Here is a 25270-nt window from a genome sequence, read left to right on the forward strand (position 1 = left end):
TCGAGCTTATAGTTTGATAATAAGTAAATAGGTCCCTAGGGGATAAGTACTGCGTTATTTAGCTCGATATAATAATTATACGGTGCTCTATTTAATAATAAAATAGCCTTTTTTTTTAAAAATAAGTCGTTAAAGTCTTAGTAACGTAGCTTTTAGTCCTCGGCTACGCTCGCTAGTATTACGTCGCTATTTATAGCTAGGTTAATTACGATATGCGCGAGTATTACTAAAACTAAGTCGTTTAGTAGCCCCTTTTTTAGGGTATCTAAGCGGATATATCGTTCGTAGATTAAATATTACTACTTCTTTTATTTTTAACTAATTAGCGGGTCGATATCCTCTAGCTAGGGGAAACCGAGGATAAGCGTAGGTATTATAATATCGGCTATTACGAAGCGATATAACTATATCTCCGTTACGTAGTTACTATTAGTAATTCGAAGCCGTAAGTAATAGCTTCTTAGTATCTCTATCTATTTACCCTCGACGTTTACTAACTATAGTAATAAGTAAATTCGTAAATTAGTATTAAAGCTATTAAGTAGCCCGATACTAACTACGTTCCCTTCTACTCCCGAATTAATAAGGGCGCTTAGCTTCTCCTATACGTAGTTTAGGTATATATAAGTTAGGATATCTAAGCGCCGCCCTTATTAATCGCTAGCTACTCTCCTTATTAAGATAGTATTCGAGCTCGTTATTAGTCCGCGCTACTTAGCTAGGGCGAGGTCTAATTAATAATTAGCGGCCTTATGCCCTTTTTAATTATATTTGTAGTATATAACGCTCGGGTAGCTATTAATAAGGTACCTAGTTTTACCGTAATTATAGTACTACTAATACTACTCCCGCAGTCGCGGGCAATCCTTTATAATATAGCTAGTCTCTTTATAATTATAATACGTAATATCCTTACTAAGTAAGTTACGGCGTATTCCTTATATATTTAACTTATTAGCGCCCCGGTATCTTCCCGCTAGCTCGTTCGAGTTTAAGTTAAAATATTACCTAGGGGACGTTCGTAAGCTCTTTATTAATAACGAGGATTATTTAATACGTCTTATTAATAATACTAGCTATAGGTAAGTTTATAGAAGTTCTATTTATAATACTATTACGAGGTATAGTTCGGGCCGTAGCTTACTTATTAATATAGAGATCCTCTATTTCTCTATTAGGATATATTTTAATTCTATCTCGAGCTTATTAATACGGCTAACGAACTTATCGACTTTCTCTTTTTAGCCTTGCGAGGCGCTATTTAGTTATATACTCGCTACTATTCCTTAGCTAGCGGGATTAGATAGGTTATTTTATAAAAAGGTCTCTAGTTCTTCTTATATAACCTAGTTTATTATAAAACCGGGGGTCCTTTAGTAGTCGAAAATATAGTATATTTAGGAGGTTTTTATATTACCGCTTAGGTAGCTAACCGTATATACTATTTTATTACGGTCTATTCTTATTTATTAAGCTTATAGGTCGAAGTAATAGTAATAATTAAAAAGGAAGCTCTATAAATCCCGTACCGATTTACTAACGTATAATAAGTTAAGGAGGGATAGTAATCTAAACGCAGACGTTCTGCTTATAGCGCTTATTTAAATTAAGAAGGAGCTAGTAAATAGGGGCTTAAGTAGTACGAACTTATTACTTTATTATCACTTAAGTAGCGCTTTAAGTATAGCTTTACTTATTAAACTATCCTTAGTCCGGGGGTTTATATTTCTATTTATATTAAAGCTAACGTCCGAGGCTATTATAATTAAGACCGTAGCCCTTAGCGCGGGGGCCGGGCTATTTAAAAAGCTCCGTAAGCGTTCTAAATCTACTCGTCTTTTATATAAGCGTTCTTCGTACGTTATAATAAGGATTTCTTTTTTTAATTATCGTTTTTATTTTTATAGTTTTATTAACTTATCGCTTATCGTTCGGTTTAGGTATTAGCGAGTAAGGGTAAGAAGTTTACTATTTTATTTAAAATTTATTAATAGTCTTAATAATGCGGTCCTTTTACGTTGCCGCTACGTTAATAATCCTATTATACTTTATTTTTATATTATTTACTAAAGAGGAAGCGACTCTAGGAGGTCTAATAAAAAAGAGTCGTCTTTTTTTTATTATTGTAGTACTAACTACGCTCTCTCGCTACGTCTCGTTCTTATTAGTATTTTAAGCTTCCGGCCTAGTCCCCTTTATAAGTAGAGATTTTAGATTATTAATAAGTATACGATATAAGGAAGAAGCTTATAAAGGCTAACTACTATTAGGGTCTAAAAGAGGAATTACTAAAATCTGCCCTTCCCTCGAGGTATATTACTAGCGCTCTATATATGCCTAAGCTGCTCTTTTATTACTTAGTCCCCCTTTTTATACCCCCCTAAGCTATCCCTTAACTAACGAGGCCTGACTAGCGAGGCCTAATACTATGCTATCTACTTCGGCTTTAGAATTTAAGTCTCATATTTAGCTCGGATAGTATTGTTGCCGCTTTGTATTGGTATTATAATAGCTTAGTTTATTATATATTAATCTATTACGAAAAAAGAATAGAAACTTTAGACATAGTAGCGGAGGCTTTGCGGGTAAGAATTCGAATGTTTGCTAGCGATTTTGAACGATATCGCGGAACGCTATTGTGCTATCGAATTAACGGAGAAAGGTCTTTTTACACTCTTAACTATCTTATCGATAGACTGGCTTTCTTATGTTGTCGGGGGCCGACTTAATAAGTATAAGATTACTCGAGCTACGGTGGAGGCAGCTCTAAGGAACGGTTGTCATGGGCTTAACAACCTGCTCCATCTGCTGAGTCTAAGAGAACATGGACAGGGTCTCGCTGTATCGTTCGCTAAGTTGAAATCCGATGGTATAGTCTCGACATTGGCATTCTATAACGATGAAACTGTAGCTTTACTTTGTCCTCATCGCCACATTGTTGAACTTCATCTGGGATGGGGAGGCCCTGAATTGGGCATATAGCCAAAAAGAAAGGTGGCCATGATGGTTTAGATTGGAAATACATGGTGGAGGATACAAAGACTTTGAGGAGGGTTCGGGAAATGCTTCGGGTGGAAGCGTACATCAGTCTGACAGTCGTCGAGTTTGATGGTGGCTATCCCATCGACTGCTGCAAGGCGACAGTACAATGGTCTCCAGCTTTTCTCCAAATTCTCCGAGATATGAATTTTTTGATTTGCGGATATAGTGGGAATAAATCGGAATAACGCCTGATTAGTTCTTCCCCCGCACTCGGATGTACTGTCGCCTTGCAGCAGTCGATGGGATACTTCGGGGACAAGCTCTATCGATTGGGGAGGTTATACGTTGAGGGAAAGGTCATGATTGGTAATGCAGTTTGTAGTTATGCTTGCAAATTATCTCATAGGACGACAAAGGATCAGGTGGTTCACTTGCAATATGAGCCATTTGTGGCGCATCTTGGCTGAGGGCCTCTAAGCATCTGCCCGACATCTTCTGAGAACATCAAAAATGTACAGAACACTGTGGAGTAGACTTCTATCCGCGGGAAAGCTTATTTGACATGCCCTTGCCAACATACTTCTGCAATTTACCTCCTAGTCTGGACAATGTGAGCTACTTAAGTCTCTTTTGCGAGTTAGAACACATATTACAGTTACACTAGATATGGGATTTGAATGGCATAGTGTTTGCTGGTCTCAACATCTCGCTTGAACAAGGGATCTACGACAGGTACTGCCACTATTCTGCAGTCAATAGGATACCAACTCAATAGTAGTAGGCATGTCCGTTTCAAGAACATCGGCAGTTCGTCCGAGCCCGACCGAGATCGGAGGGATATCCCCGGGCCATAGCGCACGTAACACCGGGAAAAAGTGGATCTGCCCCTCCAAACGGCGCAAAGAGTGGGGAAATGCGCGCCTTATCGATAACGCGTTTGACGAGTCACCTCTGTGCATGCATGCGCGAACGGCCCAAATTTTAATTGACGACTTCTCTTCAACAACATTCTCTTTTGCCAGTGTTTTGCCGCAGAGCCCTGTTTGTTCTTCTAGATACCATAATGGCGTTCCGTGCTCCTCTGCGACTTCAATTGGCAAAGTGCCAGCCTCGTCTGGCCGTCGCCTCGCGCATCAACTCCCGCGCACTCTCTTCTGCGGCTGCGGCCGCCACAAGCGACGTCAAGAGCAACTTCGGCGTAGGTGTTCCCATGAAGTCACGAACTATTCGAGTGACTCACCACCAGACTGACACTGAAAATGAGTATAAGCAGTCATCAGTACCCAACCCCGATCCGACCGAAGACTCCCCGAGCGCCGCTCTCGTCCGCGAACATGCGCCATACATGGTCGCCACATACGCCCGCCCGCCTCCCGTCTTCGTACAAGGCCAAGGTTCTCTCCTGTGGGATGTCGAGGGCAGGAAATACCTCGACTTCACCGCTGGTATCGCCGTCAATGCCTTGGGACACTGCGATCCTGAGCTGACCCAGATTCTGACCGAGCAGGTGGGTAACTCCGAGCCGCCGTGAGTCATTTTAATACCAGATGCGCTGACAGTACATGGTCGGAACCTTACAGGGTAGCACGCTCATGCACGCCTCGAACCTCTACTACAACCCCTGGACCGGCGCCCTGTCCAAGCTGCTGATAGAGAAGACCCGCGAGGCCGGTGCCATGCACGACGCCAACTCGGTGTTTGTCTGCAACTCCGGCTCCGAGGCCAACGAGGCCGCCATCAAGTTCGCCAGGAAGGCCGCCAAGGTCAGCCAGCCCTCAGGTGACAAGTACGAGGTCGTCTCCTTCAACAATGCCTTCCACGGCCGCACCATGGGCAGCTTGTCTGCCACCCACAACCCCAAGTACCAGGAGCCCTTTGCGCCCATGCTGCCCGGCTTCAAGCTCGGCGCCTTCAACGACGTCGCCGCCATCAACGAGACCGTCACCGAGAAGACCTGCGGTGTCATCGTCGAGCCCATTCAGGGTGAGGGTGGCGTCACGCCCGCGACGGATGAGTTCCTGATCGCTTTGGCCAAGCGCTGCCGCGAGGTTGGCGCCGTCCTCATCTACGATGAGATCCAGTGCGGCCTCTCCCGCACCGGCACCTTCTGGGCCCACACCCACCTCCCCAAGGAGGCCCACCCGGACATCATCACCACCGCCAAGGCCCTCGGCAACGGCTTCCCCATCGGCGCCACCATCGTCAACAGCAACGTCTCGGAGAAGATCAAGGTCGGCGACCACGGCACCACCTTTGGCGGCAACCCCCTCGCCTGCCGCCTGGCCCACAACATCGTCTCCCGCCTCGCCGACCCGGGTCTGCAAAAGGCTGTCGCCGCCAAGGCCGAGATCTTCAAGACCCGCTTCGACGCCCTGCGCGAGCGCTTCCCCGACCTGATCAAGGAGGTCCGCGGCCGCGGTCTCATCCTCGGTCTCCAGCTTACCCAGGACCCGACGCCTATCGTCAAGGCCGCCCGCGAGCGCGGTCTTCTCATCATCACTGCCGGTACCAACACTCTGCGTTTCGTGCCGCCATTGACCATCACCGAGAAGGAGATCCAGCAGGGTTTGGATATCGTTGAGGAGGCCATCTCCGTCACCCGCTCATGAGAGCGTGATGACTCACCACCCCACAACTCCATGTGATGAAAGGATGTTTCGATCCATGTAATTAATTTTCGTTTGGCGCCGGCGTTTAAAACCTGACGACACATAGACCTAGATTCCAAACAACGTAAAGCAGCGAAGCGTTGTCGTTCTGAGGAAGTAGTTGCTTTGAGGCTTGCTGTTTTGAGAGATGGACTTGTCGAAAGCTTGGATTTGTTCAATAAAGATGATTGAAACGAACTAGAATGTGCCATCGGAAGAAACTTCGGTCATCTTCATTCAGCTCTTTCACTCACTTGTGTCAAATGGTTTCAAACCCCCTTAAGACTTGCTTCCGGGTATTATGTCTGATATTCTAGCTGCGCCTACCTGGCTCTCCAACCTTGCACCGTCAATGAAGAGGAAGGCGCGAGAGAGCAGCCATTCCCTCTGGAAGTCTTCATATCCGCCATTTCACGGTATAAGAAGCTTTCTATGTTCCACACCTCTTCCCCTTTCTTCCTCCTCAACAATGCAAGGCACTGAGCATCCAAGCTTAGCCTTCTCATAAGTGAGGTTTCTCGACACTGGGTCTCGTTCTTCAACTTTGACCAGAACAACGATACTTCTTCCTGAAGCTCAGGATCATTAAACTCTACCGGCACGCTCTACAATTTCCCCACGCGATAAACGCTTCGTGGCCCTGGTCTGCACTCACACCTATCAACTGTAAGAGACAACCGCCTTGGAGAGATGTCTAATCAATAACGCTAACTCATTCCAAAGATGGACCGCATATCTCAGGCAGAGGAACACGAGCGATGGCTCCAAGAGATAAGAGGACAGTCAAGCGATCGGCATCTCCGTGATGTGCAGGAGTACCTAGCACGTGATCTCATTGAGGCTCTGTACGATCAAGCCTTTGACATGGTCAATGATCGCTGCGCTACCAACGTCACGCTGGTCGTGGATATCAATGGCCCTGGTCGGATCTTCCCTGGTCAGATCTTCCATGGTCATATCTTCCATGGCCTAGAAGAGATCACAGACTACTTCGAGAGGAACCACGGCCGCTTGTTGATAAAGATGGCCATTGTCGATCGCTTCCGCGTTACCTGCCCCCTCGAGTTCTTTTCGGACCGCGACGAATATGGAGAAGCCTACAAGCAACGCAGATTGATCATCATAGACATGAACAACGATCACAAGGTCATTCGTATCGAGATGAGACCTGTTGGTCCTAAGGAGGCATTCGATCCGGATGCGCTGATTCCGCGACGTGGTTCAACGTTCGATGTTGACAACTCTCTTTGACGACCACAATCTCAGGTTACCATGGAGTATACAAGGAGAGGAGGCATAGAGAAGAGAGATCGTTGACAACGCGATGGAATGGAACCATAGTTGAAGGGATCGAGACATGGGAAGATGGAATCCCAAGGCCGATTAGTTCCCAATGATAATCTCACGCAGTTTTGGGAAGTTTCAAACTACTTTTGGCATTTACAGTCTCGCATCGTTGATTGACCTGAAAGTAAGAAAGAAGCTTATATCCAGTTGTATGGTGGCCATCTCTCTCTCTCTCGCTGAAAATGGCCACCGACAAATTTGGTTCGTACTAAATTGAGGCCCCGAGAGGCCATCTTGGTTCTTTCGGGCCTTATATTTGGTTGTAAAAGAATTCCTTCAGCCTTTTCTTGCTGTGGGCATGTCAACCTTTGGTAAGGCAGTGGTCTCGATGAAATCTACCCATGGCTGATGGTTGTGGGTGTTTACGGTGAGGCAAGCCGTGATGGAGTGATCACAGTTCTTTCCAAGCATCTCATATCATACAACAAGTATACTGAGCCAAGGCCAAAACTGTAAGTCTGGGGTATACACTGACTCCAAGGACCAACAGCAGTTGCTGGTCATCTTGCCTCACACCTCGGTGGACGGCAGGACTAGTGTAAGTTCCATGTCGAACCTCGGAAGGTGGAGGTCAACCTTGAAAGATGGGTCTCGGCTAAATTCCCTCCCCGTGAGGCGGGCCCGATCTTGCCGGATGTCCCTGCGTTGGCGCATCCCCCACGTTTTGCCCCTCCACTCCTTCCACCTCACCTCAGGCTCCCAGGGCAGGTACGTAGCTGCCAAAGCCGTTGGACTTCGGTGTGACGAAAGTCCTCTCGGTGGCCTCTCTTGGCTGCCCAGGAACTCTCCATCCTCATCATGCTTTTCCAATTCAAGTCAACGACAATCGGCAGCACCCGTCGACGCCTCGAGGCACCTGCCATGTCAAGACATCGATATCCGTAGAGCGGGGCTTCCTCGATAACCTCCAACTTACATGCTCGAACGAGCCTAGTTGAAGTCCCAGTCGATAACTATCGCGGACAGCCATTACTCGGTCACGACTGATCATCTTGCCGAAACCGCCCCGTTGCGTTGATGAGGTGCCACCATACTGCCGAGAGTGATGCCGTGTCGTCGGGTCATCTCACCGCATCTTCCCCGAGCCCAAGTCCGGATCTTCGTCCAGTGCCTCTTCCGGTCGAGGGAGAGCATGATAAGACCAGCGACAGAAAAAAGTCGAGACGATCTTGGCAAAAGAGCCAGACGGTCAAACGGAAGGCCATCGAAATCCGACGGTTCAGCTGTCTCCCAACGCCAGTCTTACCTAAACGCACGTCAGCGGTCACCCTCGCCCTTGGTATCGATGCCACCTTTCCAGCCCTCCCTTCCTTCACTCAAGGAGGGATGATTCGCAACTTGACTGGAGCAAGAATGGGTCAAGACGAAGAAAAGCGGCGGAAAAACATGGGACCAGAACAAAGCGCTGTCAGAGACCTGCCATCTACTACAGCCAAGCTCAACGGATACTTCCACTTCAGTCTACCACAGCGAGTTTTCCATCCCGCCATTCGCCCTATCCAGCCCCACCAAACCACACTAAACGTCAGTCGGTACATTCTGAAAAAGCTTGGGAGACCGTCGGTGTCCTCCCCTTCCGCTGGTGTTGCGCACAGCCCACCCTGTTGTTTCGAAACTCGTCCCCTCCCTCCCCCACAGGCAACAAGAGATCGGACCCAGCTTCACTCTTGAATCAGACTGTAGCCAATCGCAACCGGCCCGCACTACGATAATCCGCGCCGTTATAGGATTTTGTCTGCCCCGTCAAGTCGTCAACAGCACTTTTCAGCCCGCTCAGGCTGCGGGAAGGAAGTTTGGAACGCAAGGCACGCACACCAAGCTTTCGAGGGGTCCACCTGTTTGGCTCAGCTCAGCTTGGCGGACTACTCCTGACCATCATCATCATCTGCCGGTACCAGCGTACCAGCCAACGATTTCAGAAGAATCAGCAGAGTCCGTCCCTGGCTCCCCCGTCTAGTGTCGGGATCAGGTCGATCCCACGTGAGGTCCCTGCCTCTGATCCGCCCTCTTTACCCCATTGGGATGAGGTTGCGGTACCTGAAGCCGTTGTGCTGCAGGAATGTCCAACACGGAATAGGCGAGGGAAAGAAGCTTAATGTCGCCTCCGTCTCACCGGCCGGCTAGGCGACTCGAGAGTAGAAACAAGGAAGATCTCACACTGCCTCCGCTATAAGAGTGCAATGGTCGCCAGTTATCCCCTCATCTCATGTGACGACGACCAAGAACCTTGAATAGTTGTTGATCCAACTTTCAGCTAGCATCGGATAATCCAAATTCACTCCTTACTAATATTTTGCCAACTACAATAACCAGTCCTTACAATACCAGCACACAAAATGCACAGCTCGACAGCAGCCTTCCTTCTCGCCCTGCTGGGCACGGCGAGTTCCTCCCCTCTCACGATCCAGCCCCGTCAGGCCGACTTCTCAGGGAATCAGCAAGATGGTCTCGCCGCCGGGTGCCAGTCCATGATCGTCATCTTTGCCCGCGGCACCACCGAGGGAGGCAACGTTGGAACCATTGCCGGCCCGCCCTTCTTCCAGTCCCTTGCGACTCAGGTCGGTGGCAGCCTTGCCGTCCAGGGTGTCGAGTATCCCGCCGATATCCCCGGTTTCTTGGCCGGAGGTGACGCCAACGGATCCCAAATGATGGCCACTCTTACTGAGCAAGCCATCACCAATTGCCCCAACTCGGCCGTCATCATGTCTGGATACTCCCAGGGTGGGCAGCTCGTCCACAACGGTGCTGCGATTATGCAGCCTGACATGGTAGCCAAGGTTGCTGGTGCCGTTATTTTCGGTGACCCGCGTAAGTTACTTTCCATGAAGCCCTTTCAGGGGTGCATGATGATTTGATCTCAGTGCTAACGCATCTCCTTCACAGTCAACGGACAAGCTGTCCAGGGAGTGGATGCCGCCAAGACCAAGGTCATCTGCCACAACGGCGACAACATCTGCGAGGGCGGCAATCAGATCCGCCGCGCTCACTTGACGTACGGCAATGACGCTGATGAGGCTGCCACCTTTGCTGCCTCGATGATGCCGGCTGCTGCGGCCCCTGCTGCGGCTTAAGAGGGACCCCGGCAGCCTTCTCAGAGTTGACCTCGAAGGCTTTTCTTTTTCTACTCACACTCTCGTTGTATATACATATCGTAAATACTTTTTTGTGTGCGCAAAAGCCCAAGCCAAACAGGTCGCACTCGCTTATCTACCTACATAGTAGTTATTATCTTGTGTGGAAATTTCTAATGCGGAGAGGAGGGGAGAAGCGTCTTCCTCGCCTCAGGAGCGAGGTGTTGGGGGAGGTTGTGGTCATCATTGGCATAGCTTAGCATTTGCGTAGCCCTAGTAGTATACAATCTAGACCAATGTATCGTGCAATCAGATCTAGTGGGTTATTAGGTGAAGGTGGCGGACATTGCACGCAGGTGTCGGCTTCCGAGTGCCTGGGTGCTTCTTGGCCTGTTTCGGCGCCACGCCTGATTGAGACCAGGCTCTTCATGCTGGGTGGCCTGGTGAGCAACACGACGACCCTTTGAGAAGTTCGGCGGTGCTTATGTCGATGAGCGAATCTTCCAGGGAATACTATTGAGATTGTGACCTTCCATCCAGCTGTCGGGAATTATTATTGCTTCTCGGTATCCTTTGCTCTGCCGCTTTTGTCGTAAGGCGTAGTCTTGCCAGTAGCTGATCAGAAATAGATGTCTCTACGTAGCAGCGCATGCGTATTAGACCATGTGAGGGATGTTTTTCTTCCGTCGTTCTACGCCCATCGACCGTAGTAGGATACACGTCTCACTTACTATACTAAGACTTGGTCTGCGGCTGCTATCCTGATGAGAGGATTTGAAGACGTGGTCGGACAGGTTAGAGTAAGAAGACGAAGATGAATATGGCCATCTTCGGCCGTTACTCGTGACCTTGATCTTGACTTGGGCGGGTGACTAGACCATGTTCAAGTCGCATCCCGCAGTACACCCTTCTCGCCACCTACAAGCCTACCCAAGAACCTCTCTCCGCCGCAAATCTCGCGTTCATACCGGACTCCCCTTCTATCCTGACCCCGCGCACACAGCCTCTCTCCCACCTCTATCCTGACTTCACGCATTAAACCTCTCTCTCTCCAACTTCACCTCTTCACCCTCACCCTCACAACGCACTCCCACCCCTGCCCGCCAACGCTCTCCATCCTCTCCTCGTCCCAAACCTCCACATCCTCCGCAAACGGCTCCAACGCGCCCCGGAAATCATCCCAATCCATTCTCGGACCGACGTACAGCACAGTCTCCACAGCAACCCCCTTCTCCCCGGAACCAGAACTGCCAGAAGCAAAGGCCTCCATGTACTTCCGCACCAGGGCGACTTGCTTCGGGTACACAAACATCCACGCCTTCGCTTCCGCCGCAGCGGGGTCGAGCGCCCACGTTCCTGGGACAGTGCGGTGGTTGCGGTGGTATTTATTTGGGCTTGGTGCGATTTCGATGCTGGTTAGGTTGAGCGGTCGAGGGACAGGTAACTCTTGAGAAGCCTGAGGATCTTCTTGAGTGGAAGGATCTTGGGTATCGGTCAGAGAGTCAAGCAGAGCCTCAGCTAGCCCCGTTCCACTCCCAATCGAGAGCGATAGCTCCGGCGCCGGCGGAAGTTGTGCGTGAAGGGCTTTTATGAGAGGGCGGGAGAGGGTCAGGCAGGAATCCGGGTGTCGTCGGGGTTCGTTTGTGAGGGGTGGGAGGGGCGCGGGTGTGAATGCTGGTGAAGGTTCTTCATCTTCAAGAAAGTCTTCATATTCCGGATCCTCTGAGTTGGCTAGCGCAGAGTCGTTGCTGACCGAAACATGTTCGGTGGTAGACATGACTGTTTTTGACGGTGCGGGTGAAGTACACGGAGGTAGGGCCGGAGGGGCAGGTACATGGAGCCGGGACAGGCGAGCTTCGATGAGGTGCATCCGTGCTGCACGCCAGTTGAATCGGCCCCACCGAATCGCGGATCCACCAAACCTTACCTTGAGGCTAACCCGGATCTTAGTCCCGCGGCCCCTTCCGTGATGGGATATAATTACTGCTACGTTCAGCCTCATACGTACACAAAGCGTGGGAACCGCGTATTTTGAATACAAATGCAGTGTGTTGTTGCATTTCTCTTGCAAGCGAGATCTCGTCAAAGTCTACTTCAGTAAGGAAAACCATTCTATATAGAAAGGAAAAAAGAGTTCACCCCCCCGGTGCTGGGCTGGGGGCTACATCTCTCGGTGCTCATGCTGGGACATAATTTCTGGTGCTCATGCTGGGATTCGAACTCGGGTACTCGCGTATGCGCTAAGCCTGTCGTCGAGTAAGGCTGGTTGGCGATTGTTGTTGACCATGAACCGCTCCACCACCCAGCCAGTTTGACCTGATCCGTCGACCTAGACGGGCGCCTGCTGGCTGGTGACAGGAACGGGGTTGAGGGGACCTATACACCCTTTGGCTTGTCGTGTATACCAAAGTTAGATATGTAATCCCATTGGCAAAGATCTACAGCAACACCGGAAATAAATGTCCATTTCAATCAAATGTGTATTTCTTGAGAGACAAGCACAGCTAATGCGACAAAGCTCCAGAGGACCAGACACCGGTCCCAACTCCAAAGTCGCGACTTAGGCTCGCGAGAATAATGCAACCCAGAAACCGTAGCCACTAATCCAGTTTATAACTATAAAATGTACACTTTCCTCTTTCTTTCCCTGCCATCTCTTTTTCTTTTGTAAGCGGACGATGTGGACGAGGATCATCATCTTAGCTTTCACACCTAGACTGCACTGTATCCGCCCCGGCCACCGCTAGTGTTCACGGTGTTGAGCACGTTCCTAGTCCAGTCCTTCACCAGGTAGGGGATGTCGCGAATGGTGTCTCCGTGCGGCAAAAGATCCCAGCCCCTAGCACCGTATCGGTTGTAGTTCAGCCACGAGCCGAAGATGAGGTACGCAGCGATGCCGAGGAAGGCCCTGTAAAAAAGCATTGACGTTAGTTTGTGCGAAGATAAACCACCATAAAGATTCCGTCCAGACTTACAAGACAAAGAGCCAGGTGAAGAAGCCCCAGTGACTGCTCGTGTCACCACCACCACTGCCACCCTCCGCAGGCGGCTTACCGTACGCGTCCTCGCACGCGTACTTGGTGTGCCACGTCAACCTCAGCACATCCATGTCGTTCTTCTCGTTCGGGCCGTAGCTGTTCCAGATCAAGGCCGTCCCGTTCAACAGAACCTGCTTCTCGTCGGGCGAGGGTCCGTCATCCTCGCCCTCCTTGCCCTCCTCGCGCGCGCGAAACTGGCTGCCGTCGTACTGGTCCTCAGGCTTCACCTCGCCTTCGAGGCCCGTCCTGTCACGGTCGCAGAGGAACTCGATGATGGCCTTTTGGTTCCGTCCGTTCTTACCCAGCGGGTACGAGCCTCCGTTGAGGATCAGGCGGACGCCCTCCTTCTTCGCGTCCGAGTTGGAGTCGCTCGACTTGAGTCGTTCTGCTGTGGCGTCCAGTTTGCTTCCGCCGTGGTCGCCAAGCTCGCCGGCGATGGGTATCACTTTTTCGACTTCGTCCTTCTTGTCGTCACCTGGATGAATGTTGCGTTCAATGGCACATACTGTCCAGACACGTTAGCTCTGTACTGGTCGAGCTTGCCACTCTCAACGATTTCGCGTGAATCCATTACCGCTTGTGAAACTGGGGCACTGCTCCTCCTTCTTGACGTCTCCTTTGCGCTTCAAGGGAGCACAGATATCGACGGTATAGGATGTGTTGGTGTACGTAGGAGGGTGCCACTGGCTGGTCACAACGCTGTGCGGTCCGCCTAGCGCCTCGAGGTTGAATGAGACGTCGTCCACTCGGATGTGTTTGCAATCGAGCATCGCGGCCGCCGGCAGAGGCGCCAACAGCAGTGCCAGCACAAAGGCTCCTTCGGCCCGCGGTAGTCGAGGGAAATGCATCGCGGGAGATCCGGCCAAGCGTTTCTCTCGGGGGGCCGGATGGGAAACGGCGGACCGTCTGAGCTTCGATGGGGATTTCGGGGAGAGGCGGATCTGCTGCGGATCACGAAAGCTTAGCAAGCAACAGCTGCTGCAAGGTTGCGTAAAGTATTGCGAGAAGAAAAAGGGGAGTAGTTAAGAAAATGAGTAGTTTTGTACGTAATGAGTGTGGTTCTGGAAGCTGGGTAGGCAACAGAAAACGGGCAGGTCACGGCGTGTCGTTCATGTGGCTTGGAAGGCCGGAGCAAGTGGACTGTGGCAGCGGGTGGATGACCTCGTTTTGGCTGCTGCATGGGAGAATGGGACCTGACCGTTTTGGCCAGGCGGCATTTAGCTCGTTGCATCATCGTCATGCCGAAGATCTAGCGAATCACGTGCACCGGCCATGCCTGCATGGGGTAACTTGGGAAATGGACAACAAGCACGGATCTGGCCGCACTGTCATCCGTCTGTGTACTCCGTACATAGGTAGCTGACATAAGCCAGCACCACATCCTCAATCTAACGTTGGCACGCCTTGGTCCACCTCGGCCACAGCTCACCTTACGCATTTGATATTCGTTGATATCTATTAGTCCGCACACGTAAATACTCACTCAGGTTCAGCAAACTAGGCAGCTTGGCAGGGCCAACATCACTCAACACATCGATCAAGCACCGAAGCATGGAAAACTGATTTGATACTCTGTACATCAAATGATACATGAGCTCGCTTCCGCAGAGCCTTGAACTGCTCTGATGGTATGCACCATTCCCTTCCCTCCTCCGTGACCCATGAAAAGCAGTTGCCGTCCATCCCTGACCGCACCTCGAAGGATAAGGTAAGTACGCCTTCGTAGGGGTATATAAGACCATGAGAGATCAAACAGCCAATCCATCCCTAAAGTCCCCAGACGCCAAAGTACCGTAAAAGACGCTCACAACCCATTCCGTCCTCGCCATAGTCTCCTAATGATTCATTTCACTCCCCTCGACATGCCCGCAGCGTTGATCAGTAAAGCGATATGTGGCGGCACGTCTCATCTTGGACCTAACTCGCGATTGCCAGTTGAAAGCCGATGTGATTTGCGACATGTCTGGCACGTGCTCATGTGCCCTACGGGGGTCGCTGAGCCCACCAGCACCAGGGTCGGAAACCGGGCGAGTCCTACATGCCGTGAGGTCCCATCATGCCGCCCATGCCTTGCATTTGTTGCTGTTGCTGCTGCTGTTGTTGCTGCTGCTGCATCATGACCTGGTGAGCCCTGCGCTGGGCAAGAACGCTCTGAATCTGATTCTTGGCCTCCATCATGCAGTTTCTCTTGAAGGCTTCCATCTGCTCCGGTGGAATATTCTCAACGGCACCACCCCACTTAGCGGCAAGATTGGCGATCTGCTTATTGTATATCGCTTGCCCTTGTAGTTTGACTTGGTTCGTCAATGCGTTGTTGTTGTTCATTGCTTGCTGCTGCTGCATCTGCATCATAGCCTGCATATTCATGTTCTGGCCATTCATCATGTTCTGGCCACCGCCGGCCATCTGGCGCTGCATCGGGTTCATTTGCGCCTGGATTTGCGCTTGAATCTGTGCTTGCATCTGCGGCGTCATCTGGCCACCATTCATGTTGTTGGCGCCCATCTGGCTGAGCTGCTGAGCGTATCTCTGCGCCAGTTGCTGATTCATCATGTTGCTCATGTTGCCGCCCATGTTGCCGCGTTGTTGCTGCTGCTGTTGCTGCTGCATCATGAGTCTGTGCTGCATTTGCTGCTGCATATATTGCTGTTGCTGAGGCGTCATCTGCTGAGGGTTCATATTGCCGTTCATCATGTTACCCATGCCGTTCTGCATCGCGGCAGCCATTTGCTGCTGCTGAATGGCTCGTTGTTGTTGGGCAACCTGTGCAGCAATCATATTGGGGTTATGCCCAGCTTGTGGCATAGCACCGGGCGTTCCCATCATGACGTGTTGGCCCATTTGAGAGTTTGACTGCATCATGTTGGGAGGTGGGCTTGCCTGATTCATACGAGGCGTTGCGGCCACTGCCGGGCGAGGCACGGGCGTTCCCTGCATGTTTGGCGTACCGTGCTGGATGCGCGGGGTGGCGGCTTGATGACTCTGTTGGCTGGCGCGAGCAGACATGCTGTGCGCCATTGGGACCCCACCAACGTTGGGTGGGTGGCCTTGGACGGCTGATGGCGGGCGTGGCGGGCTGTTGGCCATTTGGGAGTTGTTCTGCTGCATAGGCACAGCACCGGGCATGGGAGATGACATGCTGTGGGGTGTGCCCTGTCTGACGACGGGAGACACTGGTGGCTGCGATGCCTGAGAGAAGCGTGCCTGAGTCTGGGCCGGAACGCCATTTGGCATCGCACCAGATGTACCGTTTGGCATAGCAACGTTCGCTTGCTGCTGCTGTTGCTGCTGCTGTTGTTGTTGCTGTTGTTGCTGTTGCCGTTGCTGTTGTTGCTGCTGCTGCTGCTGTGCCAGATTTGCCGCCGCAGCGTTCTGGCTGTTCTGAGCGGCCTGGTTCGCAGCAGCCTGTGCGGCCATAGCCCGTCTTTGGGCCTCTCTCTGCTGCTGTTCTTGGCGAGCTTTCAGTTCCTGAGCCATTTGATGTTCGCGCCGCATCTTCTCCTGTTCCGCCTGGCGCTGTGCCGCAATGACCGCTTGCTGTTCCTGCATCTGTTTTTGCTTCTCTTGTGCAAGCTGTCGTTCCTTCGCGGCTGCTTCGACCTTCTCTTGCTCCTTTCTCTCCTCGTGCTCTCTCTTGATGTCAGCAATGACCTTGAATCGCTCGAATCTTGGCTCAAATGTAGACACAACAGCCTGGCCTTCTTTGTCCGCTCCATTGGCCCCGCCTTGGGTGCCATTGGCAGCCGAAGAAAGACGCTCGTCCAAGATAAGCATGTATCTTTCCTGTTCTGCTGCGGCGGCCTCGTCGGCAGCCATCTCGGCGACGGTTCTCTTGCGAGTTTTGGGTTGAGGGGGCGAGTCTGAGTGTTGGGGGTGCGCCAACGCATCGAGCAAAGTGATAGTCTCTTCAGTATCTCGGGTTGGCTCGAGAAACAGGGGAGCGTTGGTCGCAAGCAAAATCTGTGATTCTGCTTGGTATATGTTACTTCCATCAAGCTCCATGCGCTCACGCTTCTGCTTCTTGGCGGGAGGGGGCATGCTGCCTGCAGTAGGAGTTGGGGGCACCATTGTAATCGGCGTTGATGGAGGTACAGTGCCAGTGCCTTCCACACTTCCTGCTGCGCCTCGAGGTGTTGCAGCCTTGATCATCAGGTCTGCGTGGAGGCTTTCAGGCGTAGGGTGAAGTACGACAGTGAAGGTCTTGGGCTTTGACGGTATCTTGCCCTTTTGGCCTTCACCAGGCAGACTGGGTGCCGGCATGCTCTGCTTATCCTTCTCCTCTGCAGTTTTGGGTTTCGTGTCTTCCTGTGTAGCTGATGCAGCATCGGGCTGCGCACCAAGAGACTCCTTAGGATACGGAACGTATGGTGAAGGTACGATATATGGGTTGTGATTATGAATCGAGGATGGCACAACCTTGCTCGAAGCCGATGTCGGTCGCTGGACTTCCTTGGATTGAGCGACAGACTTGTGATCGTGCACCTGAACAATCAAGCATCCCTCGTAGAAAGGGACACCCGCTTCTGAGAAGTATTCGATGAGATCGTGAGGTACCGTGCGCTCGCGCAAGTGCTCCAAGAACAAACGCATCGGCGACTTGTATGGAAATATTCCATCTTGCTGATCAAATCGGAAATGCGTTGCGTGCATGTGTACGACGAGCGAAGGTGCGTTGCCTGCGAACTTCTTCAAGATGTATTCATCCGTTACAACTATATCCTGTCAGCATTGGCGTCCATGATGATTGCAACAAGTCCACAATCTACTAACCATATGGTAACGGCTCCGAAGGCTGGGCGACTGCCGTATCGCCGACGAGTGACGCCGATCGGAGTCCCACACTGTTCCTAGAAATGCGACTGCCTTGGGCCGACTGTTCACGGCGCGTGCGATTGATAGGCCGCGCTGATTGCGCATTCGCGCCATTCGTTGTCGCAGAGTTAGGAGGCTTCTTTGTCGACATCGAGGGCGATGGCGATGATCGGATAGAGCTCGCTCCATTGGTTTGGATGCCGGGGGGTACGGGACGCTTAATCTTGGACGCGACAGAAGGCGGCTGGATGGCCGTCACGACTGGCGCCATTTTTGCCGGGGAAGGCGGCTACCGGAGCGCAACAGGCCGGAAATGGCGTCGCGAGGCTATTCTCCCACTGTCGAATGATGCCCAGAGTTGTGTTACAGAGCAATCATTGAATGAGATATTCGGCTCGTCGATCGTGATGGGGTTCGTTACGGGGGTGGTCGAGTGGATGATGCGCGTTGACAGATCGGGTGACGTCGACGTGGAGCAGGGTAATTGATGTCGAAGGCGCGGTTGCAATTGTATCGAATATATCCTCGGCGGAGGATCAAAAGGTAACGAAGTTAGAATTCAGGAAAAAGACGACGGAAAGATGCACAACAGCCCTGATGGATGGATTCCAAGCGTGTGGGGTTGGGATGTAGTCAGGCTTCCGCGAGACCTGTCGGAGAAAGGTCCAAGGAGGAGCCGCCGCAAGTCTCCGAGACGGAGACGCGGGCGTGGAGCAAAACAGAGCCTCAGGCAAAACCCCGGATAGGCGCTCGGATCACAGTACTGGTACAGTGTGTAGACGGTACGTACTCCAGCATCCAAAGATATTGAGAGTATCAAGCCTCGAAATGCACTGCTGATTTGTCTAAATAGTGAATATGAAGCTACAGCAATAGGTATATGCCAATTAAAATCAAGCTGCTGGAAAAGAGTAGTCCTTTTAGTCAGATTTACTGTGGCTATATGAGCCCCATCCTCATGCGTAGGTCAGGAGTGAATTTTTTACTCTTTTTCTTTCAGTTGTTTTTAAGATATTGTATCACAACAAAACTATCATGCCTCACGCAATCTCCCACACCAGAGCTTCATGCAAGAGGCCATGTAGGCGACAATTTTGGAGATAGTATGGATGTACAAAGGTTGAAATAGTGTGGCACATCATATTCATCACGTTGCAAGTAATATTTAGGGGCTTGTCATCAAGATAATGCACTATCAAAACACTTTCATCTCGCGTCGCAACGGTCAATTACCTATCTGCTCATGAAAACGTTACATGATATCTCGTGGTATATACCAATCCAATAAAAAACACACATTTCATACCCGTTCTTTCCTCCCATGAGACCAGATTTCCCTTATTGGAAGTCTTCGTTTATACAGTGGAGAGACTATTTACTCCTTGCCCTGGACACGGCGGGCCCAGTCGTCATGGACCCGCATGCCATCAACGACGACAACGCCTCGGCCACGTCCCACGCGGTCCGATCGCTGCCACCACTTTTCTTCCTTGCCAGGCCTCTCTGCCTCAGACTCGCTATCAGCAAGACCACCGCCACCACCCTCGGCACCCACAACAAGGATAATATCGTGGCGCAGCCAGGTCTGGAGATTGGCGACCATGGCGCCGTTGTCGCCTGCAAGAGACTCCTGGAGATAGATGATCTCGGGCTGGAGATGGCGAAGAATATGGGTGTGCCCGTTGGCCGTAGTGAAAGGCATCACCATGGTCTCCTTCTCAACCAAAGCCAATGCCTGGGAGTAAACAGCATTGAAGGCAGGGTTCGCAGGCGAAGTGTTCATCAAGGGGCTCTTGGATGACTCCTCACCAGGCGTCTGGGCTTGATGGTGCTCAATGTTAGAGAAGGACGAGCTCAACGACGGTGGCGGAAGGTTACTAGTAGACTCGCCCGCCGTCTCTTTAAGACCCGGCGCATAGATCAAAACGAAGAGCTTGATGTCGTTGAAGTTGGTGTAGCGTGGGATATGCGACAAAATGGACTGTAAAGGAGTCAGCGAGGCGCTTCGGAGCCTATGGCAATTAACAGAGATGGGCTTACGGCGTGTTCATGGAATCCATCTTCGTCAAAGTCGTCACCATGGCTGTCCGCGGAAACCACAATGGCAACAGTCCTTCGTCGCTTGCTGGGGTCTCTAGGCCCGGAAGATCGTTCCTTTCTGGCATTCGCTTCTTCGGACCATGTCTCATGGTCAGCGTACGCATTCTTGTCCTCTTCCCTGATGGCGGCCAATGCCCTACCGGCTGCAGCGCCGGCGGCGGCGAAGCCAGCAGTCACTGTCTTCCCGGCAGCATCGAGGAACTGCTGGGGGCTGGGCGTGCGCCTCAATGCGCCAGACATCCTTGCTCCCAGACCATCCCCGGGTGCATCTCGGGGTCCCTCGGCCGTGCCGTATGTTTCGGTTCCGACGTTGCTGGATGGGGGTTTGGGTCTTCTGGAAGTACCATACGCAGGATTGTCGCCATAGTTTGCATTGTCGTAGTCGAGGTCGGCGTACTGCTCGTTTTCGGGCGTATCGTCCTCATCTTTGCGCTGACTCCATACCCACGCTGCGATGCCGACTGTCGCGACAGTCACAGTAACTGCAAGCGGCACCCAATGGCTCCAAACCCCTCGCCTCCGAGAATTCTGATCGTTGGGCCACGACATTTAGTTGGACGCAACCATTGCACTTAGGCACGTAGCCTAGGTATATATAAGATGTGGGTTTGCGTAAATACAAGGTACTCGAACTTATCGAGTTTCGTCAAGCGATTCGGGCGGCTTCGTCCGTGGTCGGGCTGGGTTTGTCTGTGAATTCGCTAATGGTATCGCAATCGTCGGTGTTGAGTCGTGCTTCGGCTTTCGATGTTGTCAACAGACAGGAAATCGCAAATGGGGGGGTGGGCTATAGATCACCCACTTGTCGCGAGCTCGGGTGGCTGGTCTTGGGGGAACATCAACATGGGGGAATTGAATGGGCAAGGAGCTAAGGCCCAGGGGGGATCCCGAGGTTGGCCGTGTTGCCATTGGTTGCCGGGCCAAAATCTCTCACCTGGCCCTCCTGCCTGTCAGCCAAGGTGAGCAGCCGCCAGCCGGACCGAGGATATACCGACAATCACGTGCACCATCCCACCTTGATGCGCGACGTCAATAGTGGGTCCCTGCCGATTGGTCGCGGGTCGTTTTTTGGCGATGACTCCTTCAGCGCGCAGACAAAAATATCAAGAAACGGGTTATTGAACCGGCATTGGTGTGGGCATTACAGAACCTTAGCTTCAACTAGGCCCGAGACGAATCGATCTTGCATCGCACATCTCAACAGCCCAGTTTCTACGCTCTCACACCCCGGCATCTCTTGCTGCAGTCACTTGTCGCAATCGAGATACCCCGCCAAATCACTTCGAGATGCCCCACGCTGTGTCGATGCCCTCACCAGGGCTTCAAGCCTTGGTCCTTTGCGGCCCGGGATCCTCGTTCCCGACCTTCACTTCGAATCCCGATGAGAACCCCAAAGCGCTCTTGCCCATTGCTAATCGGCCCATGGTCTGGTATCCCGTCGATTTCTGCTATCGTATGGGCATCACAAGTAGGTGCTTCATTCGTTGCTGGGCTCATCATGAGCTCTCACAGTAGCCATTAGTCATGGACATTATGAGGCTGACTACTGTAGACATTACTCTCATCTGCCCGGCATCTGCAGAAGCAGCAATGACCACTGCCCTGAACACCAACCCTCACTTGACAGCACTTCCCCTGCCGAGACCAGACATCCTTGCTCCCAAGGAATTGGACCAAACCACAGGTACGGCTGAGATCCTCCGCCTGCCTGAGGTCAAGGAACTTGTCAAGTCCGATTTTGTCGTTCTTCCCTGCGATCTCATTTGCGAGGTCGCCGGCGAGAAGCTGCTGCAGGCATGGATGGTCAAGGGCGCAAGCATGTCAGACTTGCTGAGTGCACCAAAGTATTCAGGAAGCAGACAGAGCCCCTTCAGCGGCGGTTTGGGCGTTTGGTACGAGACGAAGACGGCAACTCCGGTCAAAGGAGAGGAGACGGACTTCATCGCAGTAACACCGTCGACTCCCTCCCCCGTTGCGCCCCCTAAAGGATCTTTACTCCCTAACCTCTCCAATCTGGTGACGTCCATACCCACAGACTCGCTGAAGGATCTCATGGAGACACGGAGAGGCTTCGCTGTCCGTCATGGTCTCCTGCGCAGCCATCCTCGGCTGAAGATGCTCACGACCCACAGAGACGCGCATTTGTACATTCTACCAAGATGGATCATGGACTTTGTTGACAAGAATGATCGTTTGGAAAACATCGGCGAAGATGTCATTGGCTGGTGGGCTAAGGCAACCTGGCAGAAGGGTCTTGCGGAAAAGCTTCAACTGGACGAGGTTCTGCGTAAGGAAGAGGCAGACGACAGCGACGACGATGATTCACTGCAGGAGAGCGCCTCGTCGCCCCAAGACGAAGACCCTGAAGAGCTGCGACCCAGCAGAGGCATTGACGATAATGCTCTCGATGGTAAAGACTTTGACGGCACAAATCCTAAGGGAGCTTCGCTCAACGTACCACCGATTATCGCATATGTACATCCTTCTGGAGCCGACGCACCCATGATACGCCGTGTAGACACAGCTCAATTACTCCTAAACGTATCACTACAACTGGCTAAGGTTCCCTCAGTGGAAGAGACTGGTAGCGAGGCCGCATCCCCCTTCGCACACGCCAAAAAGGTGGCGTACCCTGAGGGCGTCAAGGGCCGAACGACAATCACCAAGGCCGACAGCTTGGTCGGAGAGAACGTCACAGTGGAAGAGAAGGTGGCCATTAAGGAGTCCGTTGTCGGAGCCGGCTGCCAGCTCAACGAGGGTGCCAAGCTGTCACAGTGCCTACTGATGGAAGGCGCCGTGGTGGGCAAGAACTGCAAGCTTACGAGATGCATTCTTGGCAAGCGCTGTGTCATTGGGGACAACTCAGTCTTGACAAACGTCGAGGTTCAGGAGAACTTGCTGGTTGAGGCCAGGAGTAAGTCCAAACCATGTCCCACATAATACATGATAATAGCTGACCATGCCCTAGCTGAGGAGAAGGACACGAAACTCATGAGCTCCGATGGCTTGGAGGCTACCGAGGAGGAGATGCAGGGAGTGCTGGAAGACATGGACAACGAGATCATGGCCCAGAACGAGGAGGCAGTGGAATAAACTTCAGGCCTTTCCTTCGCCGATTATGCTTCGCTGCAATTCTGGACCGAGCCCCTCTGCTGAATTTTCTCTGGTGATCCATCGTATTCTGCCCTGCGCTGACCTACGCCAAACTAGAATATCATATACGCTACCCGGATGAGCTGACAGTATTGGGAACGAGAACTTTGCTCTAGCCACCGTGGAGGATGCACCAGTGTTCACTAGGCCGAACCCGCGGATGAGGGACGGAGGTGGACAACTGCCGGCAATGCGGGATCCCCGACAAAGCCCGGAGGCGAAACGACGAACAATCAGTAGGTACTCGAGGGCACCCGTCGTCCTAGTCGAACTCTACTCTTGGTCCGGTGGGAACGAGAGGATCCATCAGATACCTCGGGGAAGATGGACAGTAAGCCGGCAGACATTCAGCAGAATCGCGACGGCGGGCTGGAAGAGCAAAGCCCACCCCGCGGAAGCAACGGGAGCCAGGAACCGCTCTCACGCGTAACGAACGAAGTGGAACCTTCGCCCGCCTGGTCCACGACAATGGCATTCCTGAAGCTCGTGTAAGTCCCCCAAAGGCTCTAGCCAGCTCGTCAGGGGCGATTGTCTTGGAAGCTTCTGGCTCGATTGGGAATTCCAGAGAGGTTCGAAGGGCGCATTCTAGCAGGTCTTGTTCAGCGAGCAAAAAAGAGGCGAAAGAGGCTTTTCGTGTGTGGCCTGACTGCAGTAGCATATGTAAACTAGGGAGCTGGTGAGCCTTTCCAAAAGGCACGAAGTGGAACGACTTTCTCTTCGGACACGATGGACATCAGACGAAGCTTGCCAATAGCTTGCAGAAACTACGGAAGAGCGTCCGAAAACCCCTCAATTGGAACGGTCCAAGGTAATGGTTTCATCCCCAGAGTTTCCCCTCTCCTTCCGGATAGCTGCAGAAGAGGGCGCAATCGCGAAGAACATCCTCCCCCTTGATCTCCTAACGCCGGGTATGGTGGACGAGCTATTTGCCCATAACCTCTTTTCTACAATGGACGCCAGGGGCAAGAGACATCCACATAGACTCATACACACACACACCGAGCGAGAAAAGCGCGAGAGATTCGCGGCGAGAGTGGGAGAGATGGGACTTCGGGGAGGGCCTCTGTAGAATCAGCCCATCTGCCAGGGGCAAACTGACTCTGCAAGGATCACCAATATTGGGGCCACTCGAGAGGCCCGAGGAGAGACATTCAGCAGATGATGCTACGGTCTAAGCGGGTCTAGCGTGTCCTCGATGTTGATATCGGGAATTTGGCCTGCTGCATATGGCACTTTGAGAAAAGTGACAGGTCACAAAAATCCTCGGAACATTGTCATCTGCTCGTCCCAAGTTGGCGGGATGGGCACTTCGCCGAACTTACTTACACTGACCTTGTCTGGACCGAATGCTCAAGGGGGGCCGAAGATGTGGGCAAACGATGTGGGCAACAGTCCATTGAGTGTGTGAGAGAGTGAGGGGCCAAGGGCAAGCAATGATGGGACTCTAGTGTAGCATCCGAATCGCAAGTGCCTTGTGGTAGTACAGAGATCGATTTTGAGTCCAGGCTAACGGGGTTCAATCCGAACCAGACGACGCGGCGGCGGCGGGCGGATGTGGGCAAAAAAAAGAGGGTCCAGGGCAAGAGGGACTTGATACGGTAGTTACGGACAAGATAGAGCTAGAATGCTAGAGAGCGAGAGAAAGAGAGGGACAGGCAGGAAAGAGGGTGGCCGAGCGAGACCGACGGCCCAGCTCCGGCCAGGAACGCGGGTTACGCGGGCCACGATGGTGAGACCCCTCCAAAAGCCTGCGTCGCTCGCGCGAGAGTTGTTGCGTTCCTCATGAGAAGTCGTGGCAAGGCGAAAACTTCTCTTACTTGTCTTTCCCTCTGTCTATCTACCTTACGTTGGAAACACAATAGGAGAGACCTCCCACGCGTCATGATTGGGGGGCGGGCGTTTTCTTACACATAACAAGGGAAAAGGGGGCCAACGTGAGCATTCCTCTCGCGTGTGCTGAGGATCAAGAAAAGTAACGAAAATTTTGCTGCGTGAATGTGATTCTGTGTGTGTGGATGGAGTTCTTGAAGCCTCACACAAGACTTCTCTTGCAAGGCCAACGCCAAAAAAAGACAGGTCTCGTTTGACACGCGTTGTGGGAACTCGACAGTGTCTACGA

The 25270-nt window shown here is 51.9% G+C and overlaps 9 protein-coding genes across 9 annotated transcripts; 4 read left to right on the top strand and 5 right to left on the bottom strand.

Annotated features, from left to right (window-relative positions):
* Positions 1 to 4045: 4045 nt before the first annotated feature.
* CLUP02_02008 (acetylornithine aminotransferase) lies at positions 4046 to 5591 on the top strand (the record flags this gene model as incomplete). The annotated part of the gene is made up of 2 exons (XM_049281043.1): positions 4046 to 4489; positions 4563 to 5591. 2 exons carry the CDS (start codon positions 4046 to 4048, stop codon positions 5589 to 5591), a joined length of 1473 nt encoding a protein of 490 aa, XP_049137000.1.
* A 242-nt stretch (positions 5592 to 5833) lies between these two features.
* CLUP02_02009 (uncharacterized protein) lies at positions 5834 to 6203 on the top strand (the record flags this gene model as incomplete). The annotated part of the gene is made up of 3 exons (XM_049281044.1): positions 5834 to 5886; positions 5948 to 6064; positions 6128 to 6203. 3 exons carry the CDS (start codon positions 5834 to 5836, stop codon positions 6201 to 6203), a joined length of 246 nt encoding a protein of 81 aa, XP_049137001.1.
* A 150-nt stretch (positions 6204 to 6353) lies between these two features.
* Positions 6354 to 10048, top strand: CLUP02_02010 (cutinase; the record flags this gene model as incomplete). Its single annotated transcript, XM_049281045.1, has 11 exons — positions 6354 to 6863; positions 6972 to 7085; positions 7375 to 7515; positions 7542 to 7685; positions 7758 to 7858; positions 8000 to 8501; positions 8573 to 8656; positions 8726 to 9038; positions 9102 to 9185; positions 9291 to 9785; positions 9861 to 10048. 11 exons carry the CDS (start codon positions 6354 to 6356, stop codon positions 10046 to 10048), a joined length of 2676 nt encoding a protein of 891 aa, XP_049137002.1.
* Positions 10049 to 11105: 1057 nt separating this feature from the next.
* Positions 11106 to 11825, bottom strand: CLUP02_02011 (uncharacterized protein; the record flags this gene model as incomplete). Its single annotated transcript, XM_049281046.1, has 1 exon — positions 11106 to 11825. One exon carries the CDS (start codon positions 11823 to 11825, stop codon positions 11106 to 11108), a length of 720 nt encoding a protein of 239 aa, XP_049137003.1.
* A 935-nt stretch (positions 11826 to 12760) lies between these two features.
* Positions 12761 to 14524, bottom strand: CLUP02_02012 (uncharacterized protein; the record flags this gene model as incomplete). Its single annotated transcript, XM_049281047.1, has 4 exons — positions 12761 to 12956; positions 13024 to 13591; positions 13661 to 14027; positions 14516 to 14524. 4 exons carry the CDS (start codon positions 14522 to 14524, stop codon positions 12761 to 12763), a joined length of 1140 nt encoding a protein of 379 aa, XP_049137004.1.
* Positions 14525 to 15120: 596 nt separating this feature from the next.
* On the bottom strand, positions 15121 to 18169 carry CLUP02_02013 (uncharacterized protein; the record flags this gene model as incomplete). The annotated part of the gene is made up of 4 exons (XM_049281048.1): positions 15121 to 15519; positions 15916 to 16266; positions 16738 to 17798; positions 17857 to 18169. 4 exons carry the CDS (start codon positions 18167 to 18169, stop codon positions 15121 to 15123), a joined length of 2124 nt encoding a protein of 707 aa, XP_049137005.1.
* A 1104-nt stretch (positions 18170 to 19273) lies between these two features.
* CLUP02_02014 (uncharacterized protein) lies at positions 19274 to 20547 on the bottom strand (the record flags this gene model as incomplete). The annotated part of the gene is made up of 2 exons (XM_049281049.1): positions 19274 to 19879; positions 19939 to 20547. 2 exons carry the CDS (start codon positions 20545 to 20547, stop codon positions 19274 to 19276), a joined length of 1215 nt encoding a protein of 404 aa, XP_049137006.1.
* A 294-nt stretch (positions 20548 to 20841) lies between these two features.
* CLUP02_02015 (uncharacterized protein) lies at positions 20842 to 24326 on the top strand (the record flags this gene model as incomplete). The annotated part of the gene is made up of 10 exons (XM_049281050.1): positions 20842 to 20890; positions 20953 to 21132; positions 21203 to 21466; positions 21521 to 22912; positions 22967 to 23082; positions 23255 to 23438; positions 23506 to 23743; positions 23821 to 23827; positions 23906 to 24064; positions 24159 to 24326. The coding sequence occupies 10 exons, from the start codon at positions 20842 to 20844 to the stop codon at positions 24324 to 24326; spliced, it is 2757 nt and encodes a 918-aa protein (XP_049137007.1).
* A 147-nt stretch (positions 24327 to 24473) lies between these two features.
* CLUP02_02016 (uncharacterized protein) lies at positions 24474 to 24770 on the bottom strand (the record flags this gene model as incomplete). Its single annotated transcript, XM_049281051.1, has 1 exon — positions 24474 to 24770. A coding segment is annotated over one exon (297 nt), but the record flags the coding sequence as incomplete, so codon positions are not given.
* Positions 24771 to 25270: the final 500 nt, after the last annotated feature.

The sequence above is a fragment of the Colletotrichum lupini genome, chromosome 1, assembly GCF_023278565.1.
Source record: "Colletotrichum lupini chromosome 1, complete sequence".
NCBI lineage: Eukaryota > Fungi > Ascomycota > Sordariomycetes > Glomerellales > Glomerellaceae > Colletotrichum > Colletotrichum lupini.